The sequence below is a fragment of the Copadichromis virginalis genome, linkage group LG11, assembly GCF_057382275.1.
Source record: "Copadichromis virginalis isolate Kocher_CV1m ecotype Utaka linkage group LG11, C_Virginalis_male_GT1.1, whole genome shotgun sequence".
Lineage (NCBI taxonomy): Eukaryota > Metazoa > Chordata > Actinopteri > Cichliformes > Cichlidae > Copadichromis > Copadichromis virginalis.
In genome coordinates this window covers 10541202-10557343 of record NC_140628.1, presented here as the reverse complement: position 1 = coordinate 10557343, position 16142 = coordinate 10541202, and the positions used below count along the sequence as shown (strand labels likewise).

At 41.5% G+C, this 16142-nt stretch overlaps 2 protein-coding genes across 2 annotated transcripts; both read left to right on the top strand.

Moving 5' to 3' along the window:
- Positions 1 to 745: 745 nt before the first annotated feature.
- Positions 746 to 3598, top strand: pigv (phosphatidylinositol glycan anchor biosynthesis, class V). The gene is made up of 3 exons (XM_085473095.1): positions 746 to 1098; positions 1262 to 2428; positions 2519 to 3598. The coding sequence occupies exons 1-3, from the start codon at positions 1036 to 1038 to the stop codon at positions 2798 to 2800; spliced, it is 1512 nt and encodes a 503-aa protein (XP_085329221.1). The 5' UTR covers positions 746 to 1035; the 3' UTR covers positions 2801 to 3598.
- Positions 3599 to 4960: 1362 nt separating this feature from the next.
- zdhhc18a (zDHHC palmitoyltransferase 18a) lies at positions 4961 to 13377 on the top strand. Its single transcript, XM_085473094.1, has 9 exons — positions 4961 to 5570; positions 5659 to 5819; positions 6126 to 6275; positions 7769 to 7906; positions 7995 to 8046; positions 8573 to 8675; positions 8788 to 8900; positions 9976 to 10081; positions 11675 to 13377. Exons 1-9 carry the CDS (start codon positions 5338 to 5340, stop codon positions 12011 to 12013), a joined length of 1395 nt encoding a protein of 464 aa, XP_085329220.1. The 5' UTR covers positions 4961 to 5337; the 3' UTR covers positions 12014 to 13377.
- Positions 13378 to 16142: the final 2765 nt, after the last annotated feature.

Here is a 16142-nt window from a genome sequence, read left to right as displayed (position 1 = left end):
GGATATCTTAATATGAGATTAAGACGTCACATCTCAGTTTTTCTACATGATGAATTTATACAATTACAAAAAGTTCTGGTAGCTCACTGTCCTGTATTCAGTTTTTGTTTAATCACAGAAAACTTTTTTTGTTTTTAAACTGAAATTTCTATAGTAGAGAGTGAAAAACAAGAACTTTTTGTTATCTAATAACTATTTTCGTATAATACAAATGGCTGTGAGGGAGGTCTTTATCAGCAGGAAAAGCTGTAAAACATGAAAATACAGCTGAAGGTCACAAGATGCATTCCTTTATATTTTTTTTATTTTATAGTCTTTTGGTGGGCCGGATTAGATTCTTTGCAGGCCACCTTTGGCTCCCAGGCCTTCTGTTTGACACCCCTGTGTTACTAGATTGTCTCATTGTACTTTATGAGGCTGCAAAACACAAAGGGCTTTCTTTTACATGAACTTAATCAAAATAGTTTCAGGCCATCAAACCCAAATATCAGTGCAGTAAAACAAAATATTCAGGAATGTGTATATCAATAAAAATCTTCTAAATCCTTATAATTCTATTTATGAAATGAAATGAAATGAAAAGGGGGGGGGGGGGGGGAAACTGCGTTTGTGGGCATAAACCAGTCCATGGGGCAGTATCGAGCGCCGCCTGCTGGAGCGGACATGTATGGCGTGTTAGCGATATTACCGCAACGATGCGAACTTTTATTTTGAAATAACGTTTGCCCTTACGCCGGAAGAGAAAAGTGCCATTCGAAAAGAACCTGCAGGATGAGGATATGAGGACAAAGAGTTCAGCCGAGCGACAAACAAACGCCGCTCGAAGACCATAAAATATCATTTGTGTTTACTCTTTTCGTTTCCTAACTTCAACGCCAAACTTCTAAAAACTAATTCACCGACTACTTATTTTTCCGTTGTAGCTATGTTTTATAGAAAATATGCCGACTCCAGCAGTGAGAGTGTCGTATTGGCGGCAGAGCTGATGCCTGTCGTAACCGGCTTTCTCGGCTTTTGTGTGTCGCATCAGTGACTATGGATGTGAGAGCAGTTTTGGAGTTTGCCACAGTAACCAGGGGCCTCTCTCTGGTTCTGCAGGTAAGTTTGGCATCCTTAAAAGTCTCGAATGAACGAGTCATATTTTACAACAGGACGTTTCTACCTACAGGCTGTAGTGAAAGTCACTGTATACTTTAAAAGCATACAGCTGACATGTGTATCACGAATGTGTATTTTAATAATGATAAATGTTTCTTTTCAGGCTGTCTTGAACGCTGCTATCCCTGACCATGACGCCGATGCGTTCAGGCCCCCTCGGACAGAGGACTCCCTGTACTTGGACTCGATGGTGGAGTGGTTGTTTGGCGGCCTCTCTCACTGGGATGCTGAGCACTTCCTCTTCATTGCCGAGAGAGGATATCTTTACGAGCACAACTTTGCGTTTTTCCCCCTCTTCCCCGTCATCCTCCGGGGCCTGGCAGAGACGCTGCTGTGGCCCCTGAGCAGCTGGCTGAGTGTGCGGGGGCGGCTGCTGATTGCTGTGGCCCTGGGAAACAGCGCCCTCTTCCTGTTGAGCGCCGTCGCCTTGCATGCCCTCAGTAGAATAGTTCTCCAGGACAGGCGTCTTGCTCTGCTCTCCAGCCTGCTCTACTGCATCACACCCGCCAATGTTTTCATGACTGCTGGGTACTCGGAGAGCCTGTTTGCTGCTCTCACTTTCGGTGGTCTTTATCTCTTGGAGAAAGGATTCATCTTCCGAGCCTGCCTTGCCCTCAGCATAGCTACCGCAGCACGATCAAATGGCCTTGTCAACATAGGGTTTCTGCTGTATCTTCCATCACTGCATGCCATCTCCCAGATTCGTTTGTATCGCGCCACAACAAAAGGCCACAGTAAAGTCTTCCACTACATCTGGGTCATCATCTGTCTGCTGCTGACCTCTGTCTTGGGAACTGCAATTATTGCCCTACCCTTCTGTGCTTTCCAATACTATGGTTATAGGACGTTTTGCACACCATCCACCTCCTTGGAGAGCATTCCTCCTGCTCTCCTGTCAATAGCTGAACGGAAGGGCTACCGGGTTCCGGATGAAAACGGTCCACCACCCCTCTGGTGTATGAGACCACTGCCCCTGCTTTATTCTCACATCCAGGATGTATATTGGGATGTGGGCTTCCTCCGTTATTTTGAGCTGAAGCAGATACCCAACTTTCTTCTGGCTCTTCCTATGGCCACCCTTGGAATAATTGCCTGTTATGCATACTTTCAAGCTAATCCAGAGCTGTGTGTGAGACTCGGCCTTTGGGACACAAGTGCAAACAAAGGGCTTGACAAACCCACGCCTGGATTCTTCAACCCTCGAGTGTTCGTGTATGTGGTGCATTCTGCAGTGCTGCTGGTTTTCGGGACATTGTGCATGCATGTGCAGGTAAGGAAGTTGTATAATGAGTGTCTTGCAAAATGTCTTGTTTGAAGCTATTCAAAGCTTCACCCCTCCTCTCTTAATCTGCCTTTGTAGGTACTAACCCGATTCATGGCCTCCTCGTCTCCTGTACCATTCTGGATAAGTGCTCACCTGCTCCTCCTCAATGAGCCACTCCTTCATCGAAGGAAAACATCAAACCCCAACGTGCAGCTGCATTCTAGAAATAGCTGCAAGCACACACCTCAGAATCCTATTGTTGCGCTCCTGCCACACTTAAAAGCCTGTTCTTCTACCACACAGAGCATCCTGGGATACTTCCTCTCTTACTGGCTACTGGGCCTTGCACTGCATTGCAATTTCTTGCCGTGGACTTGACTTAAGACATTGTTTCAAGCTCTTAATGCTAAAGTTCTGTGCAGGACTAGGCTGTAAAGTCAGTGCTTCAGCAGGGATCCTTTGGTATTTCAATAATAACCATTAATTGCAATAAAAGGACAGTGATTTTGTCAAAGAGATAATTGTACATATAATGCTACATTTTACATAATTAAACTCACACTTGACAAAAAACACAAAGCCAGCACAAAGTCCAAAAAGTTGTGTCTTACTGGAGTGACCTTGCCCGGTCCTGCACAGAGCTTTCTGTGACAAGATTACATTTTTAATGCCAGTTCTTGATCATGATACAGTTGCCAGGTTTCATTTGCACATTTTAGTCAAATGTGTTTTTGTGTTCTTTGAGAACAAATGTAGAAAATAACTGAAATCTTAATGGACTCTAGTTGGGTGTAAATATTGGGAGACTACGGTTGTACGTGGGAGGGGAACACTTTTTATTTCATGTCCAGTTCTTCCTGAAGTCACTGCTCTTTGAATCCTCCAGCTTGTGTCTCGGGACTTGAGTGAGAATAAAAACAAAACAAAACAGGAACCTTAATTTTTTTTCTTCATCTTCTATGTATTTATTTATTGTGGTAATGGTTCTTTCACGAGGCATTGATGTAAAATGTCCATAATGTGCAATTTTATTTTAAAGAACATTGTTGCCAAAGTTGTGTTAACATGTCAGATAACACGCGATAAATCTAAAGAAGGATGACATTTGTGCTGAAGACCTTTCATGTAAAAGTTTTAAATTCTTTACTGTCGTGCAAAGTAAACTCATGAAACGACTTGGTGCAGAACTGCTACACTTATTTTTATGGAAAAATCTTTACTAACACCACCAACTCAACTGAACCCTGACAGTTCTCTTTATATAGTTTCCAAACTAGTGTCCATTCAGTGCAGCTTGACAGCTATTATTCAGCATATGCCACAAGTGAACAATGGATTTGTTATTTTAGGCCACTGATACTGTGATACACACCTAGAATCACTGTCTAGCTGTGGTGTAAAGAGACTAATTCAAAAGTAAAGGAAATATAAGTGCACAGGTGAGAGTCTTGCCAGATTACATTACCCCACTACTGTAGTAAAGCTAAAGGACGTGGATGAGGAACATCAGTTTTCATGTAATGCTGTAGAGCTGTAGCGAGTGGAGCTACGATTTCTTGTTGTTTAAACAGAATTGAATACGAGCTATAAATGTGACTGATCATGCTGACCTCTTTCTGAGGAAAGATGACAGAATATGACATGAGAGCTAAAAGAAGACGAAAAAATGGAAACACTCTGAATGACATCACAGCTGAAATGACAGAGCAGGTGTACAACTATTTGAAGCAATATGTTTTTTAATCTGTCAACTATCACAACATCCTGTTGACAACTGCAATCAGGTGAGATACTAAAATAGGCTATAACCTATTTTCTCCAGAAAATATGAGGTCAGGCAGAAGTGTTCATGGACTATGATCACAGATGACATTGTGACCTGTAGTGAGAGTAGGGAGCAAGTGGAGGAGAGCCTGGAGAGGTAGAGGTATGCTCTGGAGAGGGGAGAAATTAAAGTCAGTAGAAGCAAGACAGAATATGTGTGTGTGAATGAGAAGGAGAGATATAAAGAGTAGAGATAACGAAAGCAGTTAGACAAAGTTAGAGAGGCAGGGCAGAGAAAGGATAGTAGGGGTGGTGGATATACTGGACAAAGGATGTTGAAGATGGAGCTGCTAGGCAGAAGGGCATGAGGAAGACCACAGAGAAGATTTGTGGATCTAGAAGGGCATAATGAGGTGATTAGAGGGTGTTAAGGATAAGACAGGGTGAAATGGAGGCACTAAAGGAAGATGATTTGCTTTTTTTTGTTAAATACAATTTTTCTTTCATTAACCTAATCACAAACACACTGAAACAAAAATGTCATATTTTAAACAAATGTTTGTTTAAACAAATTATGCAACATTTTTTAATGTTATTTTCGGCACGGGTATAAATTAGTATAGAGAAAACACAGCCTGTGTCAATAAAAACAGATTATCATCGCGCCTGCCACTGATCTTCCTGTCATCTCCGTGCAGAGTAGACGCGTTTTCCCCATTATGGATCATCAGGACGTACGTGATGACGTTACGATGACGCCATGACGTACGGTAGCTGACTGTGAAAGAAAAAGGAACTCCCGTGAAGACGTTGGAGTGGAAGCTCCTCTGTGAGGGTTGAATTTTTAATTGAGGCTAGTTAATTTGACAGCATGGGCAGTCATATTTCTGTTTGGCTTTAATTTAACTACCAAACATGGTAGTTAACCCCGCGCCAACCTGGGGGTTGATTCAGACTGTGAACTACGGAGAAGAATGCCTTTGTTGGTACGCTAGCTAGTGTTAGCTTTCATGATGGGAAAGTAAGAAGCAAAATATAAAGTTACACTGACTGACCCTTGAGAGGACTGTCGTTTTTTAAAAGAAGAAACACGACGAGAAAAGAGAGGTCTATCTGTGTGTGCCTTTAGCTACCTCCGAACCGCTTACACGATGAAGAACTGCGAGTACCAGCAGATAGATCCACAGGCACTGTCGGTGACCCCGCTGTCGGCGCAGAATCTCGGGGAGAAGAAGGCACAGTCGCCCCGGAGGAAATGGGAAGTGTTCCCCGGGAAGAACAGGTTTTTCTGCGACGGGCGACTCATTCTTTCCCGACAGAGCGGTATCCTTCCTCTGACAATGGGCCTTATTGTTGTCACCTGTGGCCTTTTCTTTGCATTTGAGTGAGTCGAAATGTACGTGTTTATTTTCGAGGGTGTCTTGTGACGTCTGAGTTTATACCCCCCTTTTTATGTGAATATACATTTATAGTTGCCCGTTCCTGGTGAAGCACCTGACCATCTTCATACCTGTGATCGGCGGGGTGCTTTTTGTGTTTGTGGCCATCTCCCTGTTGAGAACCAGCTTTACCGATCCAGGCATTTTACCCAGAGCCACTCCAGATGAAGCTGCAGACATAGAGCGGCAGATAGGTGAGGCATATGTAGTTCCAGCTTACTCACTGTGGGACAGATGGAATGAAAGAGCTTTTCCATCTCTGTGTGTGTGTGTGTGTGTGTGTGTGTGGGGGGTGGGGGGGGGGGGGGTGTCTGAGGGACATGTTGCTGAGCTGCAAACCTAAGCTGATTACTCTGGGTCATGGTTGAAGAGCACAAAGGCCTGGTATAGTCTGATTTCTACTGACTTCCCCATTTTTATGAAGTTACTTGGTTGAGCTGTTTTGCTGAAATGCAAACACCTTAAAGAAGTGTCTCCCCCTTGTACATGTCTATTTTAAGATACCTCAGGATCCTCTACATACCGCCCTCCTCCGCGGACAAAGGAGATCCTCATCAACCAGCAGGTGGTAAAGCTCAAATACTGCTTCACCTGTAAGATGTTCCGCCCTCCTCGCACCTCCCACTGCAGCCTGTGCGACAACTGTGTAGGTGAGAATAAACTTACACATGGAATCCCAAATCCATCTACCTTAAGTGCAAAGTGCAATATTGCTATTATATCCAGTGCCTACCTATGTCATTCTTAAAGCTGCTTTTATTAGGATTATTACTCATTTATTTATGATTGAATAGAACATTATTTTTTTTTTATGACTGTTTCATTCTAATAGTATGACTGTTTATGTTTGCCTCTATGCTTGTGCTTACAATGATAATGAAGCTTATCTTAGTGGGGAACACTAATGTTTAAATATCAGAATGATAATACATTTCCTTGAGCGTGTTCCAACATTATACTTACAATAGCCTGAAACCTCAAATTTACCAAGAGCCTACAAAAAAAAGAAGTGAAACCCATAAACACATGACCTGACATTTGTTTTTTAAAGTAGCCAAATCAGTTTAGCCATATATGCAGGATCTGTGTAGTTGAAAGTGGGTGGTTAGCATTTGGTCATTATTTTAGTAAAATAAAGAGTTTGATAGTAACAACTGTTACTTCTCCATGTATGCCATAAAGAAAAGCTCATAAATCTGCCTCATGAGCTGTAGGTTTTTGGCAGGCAGTGGTTTTAAATCAGAATTTATTCCTAACAAACTCTCAGGGAGTACATAATTAAATAATAATTTTTGTTTCTACAAAGGTTACTGTATTTTCAGTCCTAAATTTCAGTACCTTCCCCTCACATTGCTCCCTGTGAAGGGATTGTACCACTACGATGGCGCTTTATTGTGAAAGGTTGGAAAGATTATTAGTTTGATTGGGTTTTCTACAATTTTACTTAAACTTTTGAAATCACTTATGCACACATTGAGGAAGTTGGGAGTTTTGTTCCTCATTTCTTAGGATACAACCTAAATGAATGACTTTTTCTGTGTTATGCCTTCTATGTTTCCGTACAGATCTGCTGGGAAACACTGCTGACACCACTTTTCTTGGAAAACCCTTTTTTTTTCTTTTTTTTTCTTTTAGTTTGAAAATGATAAAGCTCAGACAGCCAAGATTGCTGCCTGATTAAGTTTTATCAGTCATTAAATTAGGGTAAATGTAACACTTAGGCTCATACAGCTTTTATCACTTTACTGTTCTTTTCCATAATGCTCCTGGTTTGCTCTTATGTTGCTGTATTTGCTCTGAGATGAGTCCAGGTTTGTGTTTTCTGCTGCTGTGAATGCTTCGTGGTGACGTTTTACCTTTAGTAACAAGTCCACCCTTTTCTCTGTCCCAGCTAAGAAACCTCTGGTGTTACTTTTTGCCACTGTGTTGATCATTTTGTAGTTTTTTTTCTTTCTTTTTTTTTTTTTTTTTTAACCAGCCCTCTCGCTCTCTGCTTCCACTTTACATGAATGGGCGTGTGATGTGTCAATGCAGATAGAAATTTTGTAAAAGATCCACTAGATTGATCCACAGAGATTTGTAGTTTGTCACTGAAATTAATGACTGTAACTTTATGCTTTCTTTGCTTTCTTTTCCCCTCCAGAACGATTTGATCACCACTGTCCATGGGTGGGAAACTGTGTGGGAAAACGCAATTACCGCTTTTTCTACAGCTTCATCATCTCCCTGTCTTTTCTCACGTCTTTTATATTTGGCTGTGTCATCACACACATCACCCTGCGTAAGTACTTAAACACATTTAGTATCTGTCACGTTACCAGCAAAGACTTTAACATGCCTCTGTCTCTGATGTTGATGTTTCTCTCCAGTTTCTCAAGAAGGTAAAAGCCTCGTTCAAGCCATTGAAGAGAGCCCTGCAAGATATCCTTTGTCTGTCACTCTGCTGTGTTAGACAGTCGAAGCACTTCCCGCTGCTCCTCAGCTTATGCCCACCCTTAATAGGATAAGAGTGTTAGAGGTGCTTTTAGTGTGATTGCTGTCTATTAGTAAGTTTGCTGCCTCATGTCTCGTGAGACAATTATAGCCGTAACCATTAGTCACAGTCACAGATGACTGTGGATTGATTTCCACATGCTGTGTATTACATATAAGACATTATGTTATTGCCCGAAACATTTCTGTGTCTAAATAAGAGACATACCTAGCATGTTTTTTTTTTTTTTTTTTTTTCTGTAAAGACTGACTTATATACTTATAGTAGCTAAGGTATTTGGGATATTTAGATTATTTTGAAGGGAAAAATGCTCAACACAGATTTGAATGTAGCAGTGGGGAGATATTTTCAATTTACAGACATGCATGAATGACAGTTGTTTATCTTTAAACATCATGGATCTTTGGTTACCATTTCAACAACTGATATTATACCTTGACTTTCTTTGTGCACTGTGGTGGAGTTGGTGATTTGTTTCTTCTCCATCTGGTCTATTTTGGGCCTCTCAGGCTTTCACACCTACTTAGTAGCTTCTAATCTCACCACAAATGAAGATGTGAGTAGTGCTATTCTGACGTGGCAAAGCTGAATTCACGATTGTTTGATTTTTGTTAAAATACACATAAAATGCTGAAAACGGTGGAGCTCACAGCTTACTTGTCATGCAGATAAAGGGATCCTGGTCAAGTAAAAGGGGTGCAGAGGAGTCTGAAAACCCATACACTTATAACAGCATTATAACTAACTGCTGCGTAACGTTATGCGGCCCCATGCCTCCGAGGTGAGTAAAGACGTCCTCCTCATCACTTCACACATTTTCATCAAGTTCACCCTTGTGTCTCACTAATCACCTTAACAACTCGCAGTCTAGAAACACAAAGCGGCCTCTGAGCTTTTTGATGCTTTAGGTCATATTAAGATTTGGTACCCCGCCGTTGGCTGCATGGATAACCCTCCAAACTTGCCCTCTGATTAGCAGATGTTCCCTGGAATACAACAAGACATGTTCATTCACATCTCGTTTAATATCTGTATGTGCTGATTTAGAGCAGCTTCTGCTACTATAAAATGTGTTTTCATCTTGACATGACTACCTCTTGCTGTGTTTTGGTAGATGGAGAGTTCACCGGACACACTGTTTGTTTAGCCTGTTGATGCAAATGTCTAACAGTCTGTATGGTTTACAGAGAATGGTCCCAAAAAAGAGAAAATATACAGTGAGCGGCAGTCTTGTGGGTGAAAATGACTCGGTGATGCTAGCGGAGAATAGCCAGACTGCTTAAAGCTAGGAAAGCAATAGTAACTCAAATAGTCACGGAGTTTAAGCAGAAGGGCGTCTCTGAACACATAAAACGTTGAACCTGACACAGCAGCAAAAAACCACACGGGTTGCTGCTTCTGTCAGCTAAAAACAGGAAGCTGAAGTTCACAGAAGTTCAATATTGAACAATAAAAGACTGGAAAAATGTAATCTGCTCCGATGAGTCTTGAATTCTGTTGCAACATTTAGATGGGAGGGTCAGAATTTGGTGTAAACAGCACGAATGCATGGATCCATCCTGCCAACCATTACACCAGTGGCATCGAGGCTTCATCCTGCCAATGGTGTAATGGTTTAAAGCAGATTCAGCAGTGACTCTGAGTGTTCCAAGTCACTGTAAAGATTGGGATTCACTCTTAGGTTCTGACCATAAGTCATTGTATTAGTTCAGGCCATTTTTGTATACAGTGGCAGCATGGTGTCATGTAGTTGTGCATTGTTGCAGCTGTATCATTGCAGAGACTTGAATGGTGTTAAAGTACACATGCAGTTTACACCCTGGTGGATCATAACAATCTTGTGTTCTGGTTTCCAGTCTGATCGACAGAAGAGGTTTCCTTCCTCCGGATGAGCCGATCCCTGCTGCGTCTGCCTCAGATATAGAGCTGCCCCCCTTCAGGGCCAAGAATGATGCAAACATGGTAGGGATTAAAAACCTTGTGATCCCTCCCAAATACTGACTGTCCCATAGTTCCCAATGTGTTGCTCCTCCATCCTTTAAACTTCCAGCTATGGTTCCTCAAATGCAAAGTGGCCAGAGCTGCGCTTTTTATTGTTGCCAGAGAGAAGCTGTATCTATTTAGTTTTTTTTTTTTTTGAACCGTTACAGGGCTTTTAACGGCAGCTTCACTAGAGCTGAGTTTTAATGGTTCAGAACTGACCCACAACACAGAGCCAGACAGTCACTGCAGAACTGATTAAGGAAACTAAGAAGAAACTAAATCGAAAACTCACCAGTGAAGTTTCTTTTAACTGTTTGGCATCATGACCAGTTAACTATGCGTTAAAATCACCACTGAGTCCTGCAGATGTACATAACGGTTAATTTGTGCTGTTTACACTAAACACCTTAATATGTGGTTATTTTTGCCAGAGAATTCAACATGTTGTTTTGTCTGCTGCAAGTCTGGTTTTATGCTGTAATGACAGTTGATGGACAGAATTGCTGCTTTCCTTTAGTGTGTTTGGTAAATCATGCCTTGAATATATTTGTGTATTATTTTATCAAATGCAGGTTATTAGCCATAATCTTAAAAGAATTTCTATTTTTTGCACTCGTACAATAACAGTTTTGTTTTTTGTGTATTTAAATAAACAGTATTTTTGTATTTTGAGATTTGTTTACTTTTTATTTTGTGCCTGTCTGAGTTTTTTTTTCTTTGGGAATGAGGGGGTTGTGTTGTCCTTCTGAATGAACACGTGTGTATATACGCCTGTAACTTTGCTGTCTATATAAAAGCGTTAACACTCAGTGTTGTACTGTATCCACCCTGCCAGGAGGAGAACTGTCAGGACTTTTCTTTGTCCTGCACAGCCTGAAGGTCACTGCTGCATATAGATGGTCGATGGTAAGACTAGGGTTGAACCTTAAACCACTCCCATCATCTCTTCACTTGCCTCCGCTGTGTGCCTCCGTCCTTCACATTACAGTTGCAGTTCTGTTTGCTGTAGCTGCCATCTCTGTGGTTTTGAATATAAAGCTAAACAGGAGCAGATATTGTTACTGGTTTGTGGTGATGGTGTGAATAATATTTGTGAATATGCATGCTTCACTACCATTCATTAACATTTGCTTGACTCACCCACCTCTTAACAGTTGATTTTCTTTCCTCTTTGCCATGAGATGCACGGAGACGCAGTCGAATACAAGTCTGCATAATCTTTACCCTCCTTTTTGCTCCCAATTCAAGCCAGAAGAAAAGACAGGAAGCAGCTTCTCCGTGCACATCTGTAAACCTTTTGCCATATTTGGCTGCCTTCTAATTGCATTTTCTGCATCGAACTCACGTCCTCCAAGCTTCTCCATCTTATCACAGCGCTGCCATCAGAGCTCCCATTGCTTTCACTTTTCTTATGACTTCCAAACTAATTCCTTAAATCAGATTGCAGAATTTTGTGTACACGCCTGTCCTGTTTTTACTCTCATGCCATTCGCAGCTTGGCTTCTTTTTTAACACATTTTGCTCCTGCCTTTCCTGATTTTGCTCTTTTTTTTCTTCTTCTTCTTCACGCAGTGCACTCAGAGCACAAAGGATGTGCTGGAGAGGGTGGTCCACTCCTCAGACTTTCCTGTCCTTTGCTCCCCCGGGACCCCAAAGACTACCCCTCAGGTCCTGAATGTTTCTAGCCGCGCAGCCCCAACCTCAGAGCCTTCGCCGTCTGTTGGCTGCACACAGCAGCAAGCTCGCCAGTCAGCGGCCACTGCATGCCCCCCGTTCAGCCGAAGCAACAAGAGGGACTCACTGCACTCGATCAATCCAGCCTTCCGTCTGGCTTCTCCTTCACCCACGCTTAGCCACACCACACTGATATTAGGGGATGCACCCGACACTGGCTTTAATCCACTGCACTGAGCGGACTTGTCCGGCTGCGCTGCTCATCGCTGGTCTGGCTATAACCTCTTTCATTGTGGAGGTCATGCATGTTGCGATTTGTTTCGTCAAGACGTCATTGTGAGGAGTTGTGGATTAAGTTGCACCACCAGTGTCACACTGTATGTGTCCTTCAGAATTTAAGTAACACTTGGAAGCACAATATAGAGATATTTTTTTAAACACCTTTTTTTAAGACGCCCAGAACATGCCTCCACAACCTCAGCAGAACCTCAGTGTTTAAGTTCCTGCTATTATCTTATGCAAACGGGTATGAAAATCTGGGTTTACGTACATTTCAACTGTGGATGCAAGAAGTTTGGACTTGCCGACCTGGTATGCTCTGGATAGCGAGCCATTTCAGGATTATTTATTAACTATATCAGGATTATCAACTCAAGAGTTGGCCTTATGCCTGATTCGGTTATGTCCTGTCATTTCCTGTTTAGATGTACATGATCGCAGTGTAATCAGGCGGTTTAGCAGTTTGGAGATACATTAATAATCCGAGCGTGAAGGATGGGCAAGGTACAATTTAGTTTTTTGTTTTTTTTAATGTCTTTATTTCAGGGGTTTTGTTGTATTTATTATTTACTTCTGCATGTCTTGCATATCAGAAATGACATTTTTCTGGAAGTTTGTCATGTTTATATGGACAGCTAAATTCAACCTGGGCAAGGTGGGGTAGGTTTGTTTGGGTTTTACCAGGAAATAGCTTCCACATATTATTTTTTTATTCTTCAGTCTGTTACTCATACTTTAGACATCAAAGTATTTAAATCAAATTTGCTGCTTCCTACCAGGATATGGATAGTGCTATTTATCACTCTTTTTAGTGTTACTGTGATCTGCTGGGCTGCTTTAGGGACGGGTGAGCATCTGTTCAGTCTTTGCCTAAGAGCAGGAAGACTGTGTATTACTGCAGGCACTATTTTAGCAGAACGATGTATGGGTGGATGAGACCTCTTTCGTGTCTGACCTTCGTCCACATTGACAGCATGAAACCTGCTCCCCTTTCTGTGACGGTGGAGAACAATTTATTTAAAAGAAGGCGGCAGGAGCTTTGTGCCACTAGAGGGCACCACATGAGTACAACAGTTTGAGTGAAACGGTTAGGGAGGGGAAAGGCTTTTCTGTGTGTTATTTAATCATTTTGTAACTGAGTAGGTTGTGAGTTTGTGAAGAACTACATCGCCATAGTGGGTCATTCATTTATCAAATATCAGTATCAAGACTCATAGGTAGAGTAGACGACTACAAGCAGCGCTTGTATGAACAAACGTTTGTATTTTGTATGGTGTAGCAGTGAAACTGTAACATTTGATCAATAAATATCATCAGACTTAGTGATTGGGACTCTTTTCTTTCTTCTTTTTCTTTTTCTTTTTCCCGTCTTCAGTTAAAAAGAAAACCTTCTACACAATGACATTACAATAGCTTTAAACAAGCTAATGTCAAAATCTAATCTAAAAGCAGGTTCATTCTTTCATTCACTCTGTTAGTGTGATCAGACAGCCAGATATGCAGTAATAAAAAGCATGTGTGAGGTGTGTTTATCAGAAACACAGCATGTACAACAGCTGACACAGTTCTGCAGTGAAAGACGGATTGGGGTTGTTTTTTTTTGCGTTGGTTTATTTTTTTATTGCTCGTATGATAACAGAGTTATAGAGATGTGATAACACAAAGGTTAATGTACTGGTTAAATGAGGAAAAAAATCAGACACGCATAACATACTACACTGTCTGGGGAAACAAACATGATGTCTGTACTCAGTCTATCTGAGCTAAAACTCACTCCCACCAAATCTATATCAAATATTTAAACTGCAGCCACGAAGTGGACTGTCATAAAATCCCCCAAGTGCTAAGAAGAAAGTTTTTGTTTGTTTCAGTTTTTCATGCATTTAAAGAAACTATTTTGTCTGCAATTATTAAAACCGAAATATAAAAGTTAAGAAAAATTTCTTGATGGCTATAAATGTATTCACAATGGATTGACAGTGACAGCCGAGGCCAGAGACTGACAGCACTCAGCTGCCACTGCTGTGCAGATGAGTGCAAATGTTGCTCTGTATACACATGCACATATATTTATATACATACGTATGTGTGTGTATAAATATATGTATATACAGTGTGTGTGACAATTAGTGTTTTCCTGTTTAACCCTTTATGTAGCAAGGAACTGCACGCGCTAAGTTGACTTAGAGACTAATGAGACTTTTTGTCACAAAGTAAAAAACAAAAGCTTGTAATATTTGCTGGTAACATCCTCAGGCAGAAAATTTGAATTTCCAATCAGCGATCGCCCTGCAAAGACTTTGGGGTGAAGTAGAAGTGACGAGTTTTAAAAAAGTAATTTCATTTAGGTTTGGGTAAAATTTCAGTGTTTAACAAAGAGAAAAGCATGAAATAATGGGGAGAAATAACAGACTCAATGCATAAAATCATGCTAAAGCACTTGCTGGATCGAGATAAAGGATTTTATACAAATTACAGACTGTTCCAAAACTGAACAACATATTTGGGGTGAAATATGATAGTTTATATGGATTTCTTGGGTTGTTTATATACAGTTGAAATATTACCTCATTTGACTTGAAGGGAATTTGGCATGGCAGTACAACAACCTGTATCTTACGTGGACTTAAAGCAGATGGTCAGACTTGTGGCTCAGTGTCATGCGGATGGAGAAAGTTAAGGAATCACAGCCTCAGCAGCTGGGTTGCATTTTGACCACAGACCTCGTGGCGTAGAGGACTGAAAATTGTTTGCAGAAGATGAAAAAATTAAATCAGCATTTGGAAATAATGTTTAACAAATCTAATGAGGGTACCAGGTCATCAAAGTGTAGCTGGTTTATGTGAGTCCTTGCTGGCTGCAGGTGATTATTCGCTTGCTGGGGTTTATCACGCTCTTTAACCCCAGCTGGTGTGGCACAGAGGCAGGCCACCCAGTTAGCAGGGGTGAATTCCCGATTTTCAGAATAAGAGCATGTGTTTTATTATTTTGTTTTTAAAAATTGTGCTTTTTGTTTTACTTTATAGAGATATTAAACTTGTCCTTTTACAACAGTGAGCTGAGATCTGAAGGCTCGACTTTTTCTTAGTTTCCATGAGCAACACCAGGGAAAGTTCGCTCCTTCACTTAAAACTAATAAATTCCAGTTTTTTTTAAAAAGAATTTGTCCACCATGATTTATCTCTGGATGTCCTCCACTACATGATTCACTGTGCCTTGTTCCTCTTCCCCGAGCCAACTTTGGTCCTGTTGTCATGTGCACAGCTGTGTGTCACCCTCTCACAAGCCTTTTTCTCATCGCTCACCGACCTGACCGAAGCAGAAGTGAAGTACCTCTGTGAACACAACAGGTGATTCACAGTCAGGACTGCTGTCAGCATCACCGCTGAGCTAAAAGTGCATCTCCGCGCTGGGCAGTGAAGCTGGATATAATTAACCCTGCGCTGAGCAGAATAAACCAGGAACGTGCAGCTGCCAGCGAGAATAGTTTGTTGCCACTGCAAGTGAAACATGAAACAACCGTATCCAGAGAGTAACAGGCACACGGTGGTTAACATTTCTGAATGCTGGATGTATGCTGTGAAAATGTCTCAAGAAAACTAGGAGCTGTACTACGTCCTAACACATGTTCCAACCATGTGAAGATTTTCCAACTCATGTGTCCTGGCTGACACTAAGTGCTTCGCACATACCTTACATGAGCAGTTTGTTCAGTACTTATTTGTTTACTGGGACTTCCTTTGGGTGTAACAGTGGTGTGTTTGATAATCTGAAGCTTTAGTCTGCTTCACTTAGAAGCTATGCTCACAGAGTGGAGATGGGTCAAATGGTCAGTACAGGGCTACAGGTATGAATGTACAGTTAGGAGGAGGCCTTTATGTCCACTTCACGCTGACCAATGCTTGTTATAGACTGGGCCACATATACAAAAAACAAAGTGTCATTGTCCCAAAACCAATGTTAATTTTTCTCAAATGAAATGATTGGGACGTGATTTTAGTGCAGACTTGGACAGACCTCATGCACATCGCCAAACGTTGTGTTTTCTCCCTTAAGTTGCTCTGCCAGGCCTTTTCTTCCACCGCTC

What these genes read in the sequence shown, in the direction of transcription:
- pigv (XM_085473095.1), top strand. Translation starts at nt 1,036, where the DNA reads ATGGATGTGAGAGCAGTTTTGGAGTTTGCCACAGTAACCAGGGGCCTC. An exon ending in GCCTCTCTCTGGTTCTGCAG is followed by an intron (nt 1,099 to 1,261) that starts GTAAGTTTGGCA and finishes GTTTCTTTTCAG; the next exon opens with GCTGTCTTGAACGCTGCTAT. An exon ending in CATTGTGCATGCATGTGCAG is followed by an intron (nt 2,429 to 2,518) that starts GTAAGGAAGTTG and finishes CTGCCTTTGTAG; the next exon opens with GTACTAACCCGATTCATGGC.
- zdhhc18a (XM_085473094.1), top strand. Translation starts at nt 5,338, where the DNA reads ATGAAGAACTGCGAGTACCAGCAGATAGATCCACAGGCACTGTCGGTG. An exon ending in ATTGAAGAGAGCCCTGCAAG is followed by an intron (nt 8,047 to 8,572) that starts ATATCCTTTGTC and finishes TTCTTTGTGCAC; the next exon opens with TGTGGTGGAGTTGGTGATTT. An exon ending in TGCGGCCCCATGCCTCCGAG is followed by an intron (nt 8,901 to 9,975) that starts GTGAGTAAAGAC and finishes TCTGGTTTCCAG; the next exon opens with TCTGATCGACAGAAGAGGTT.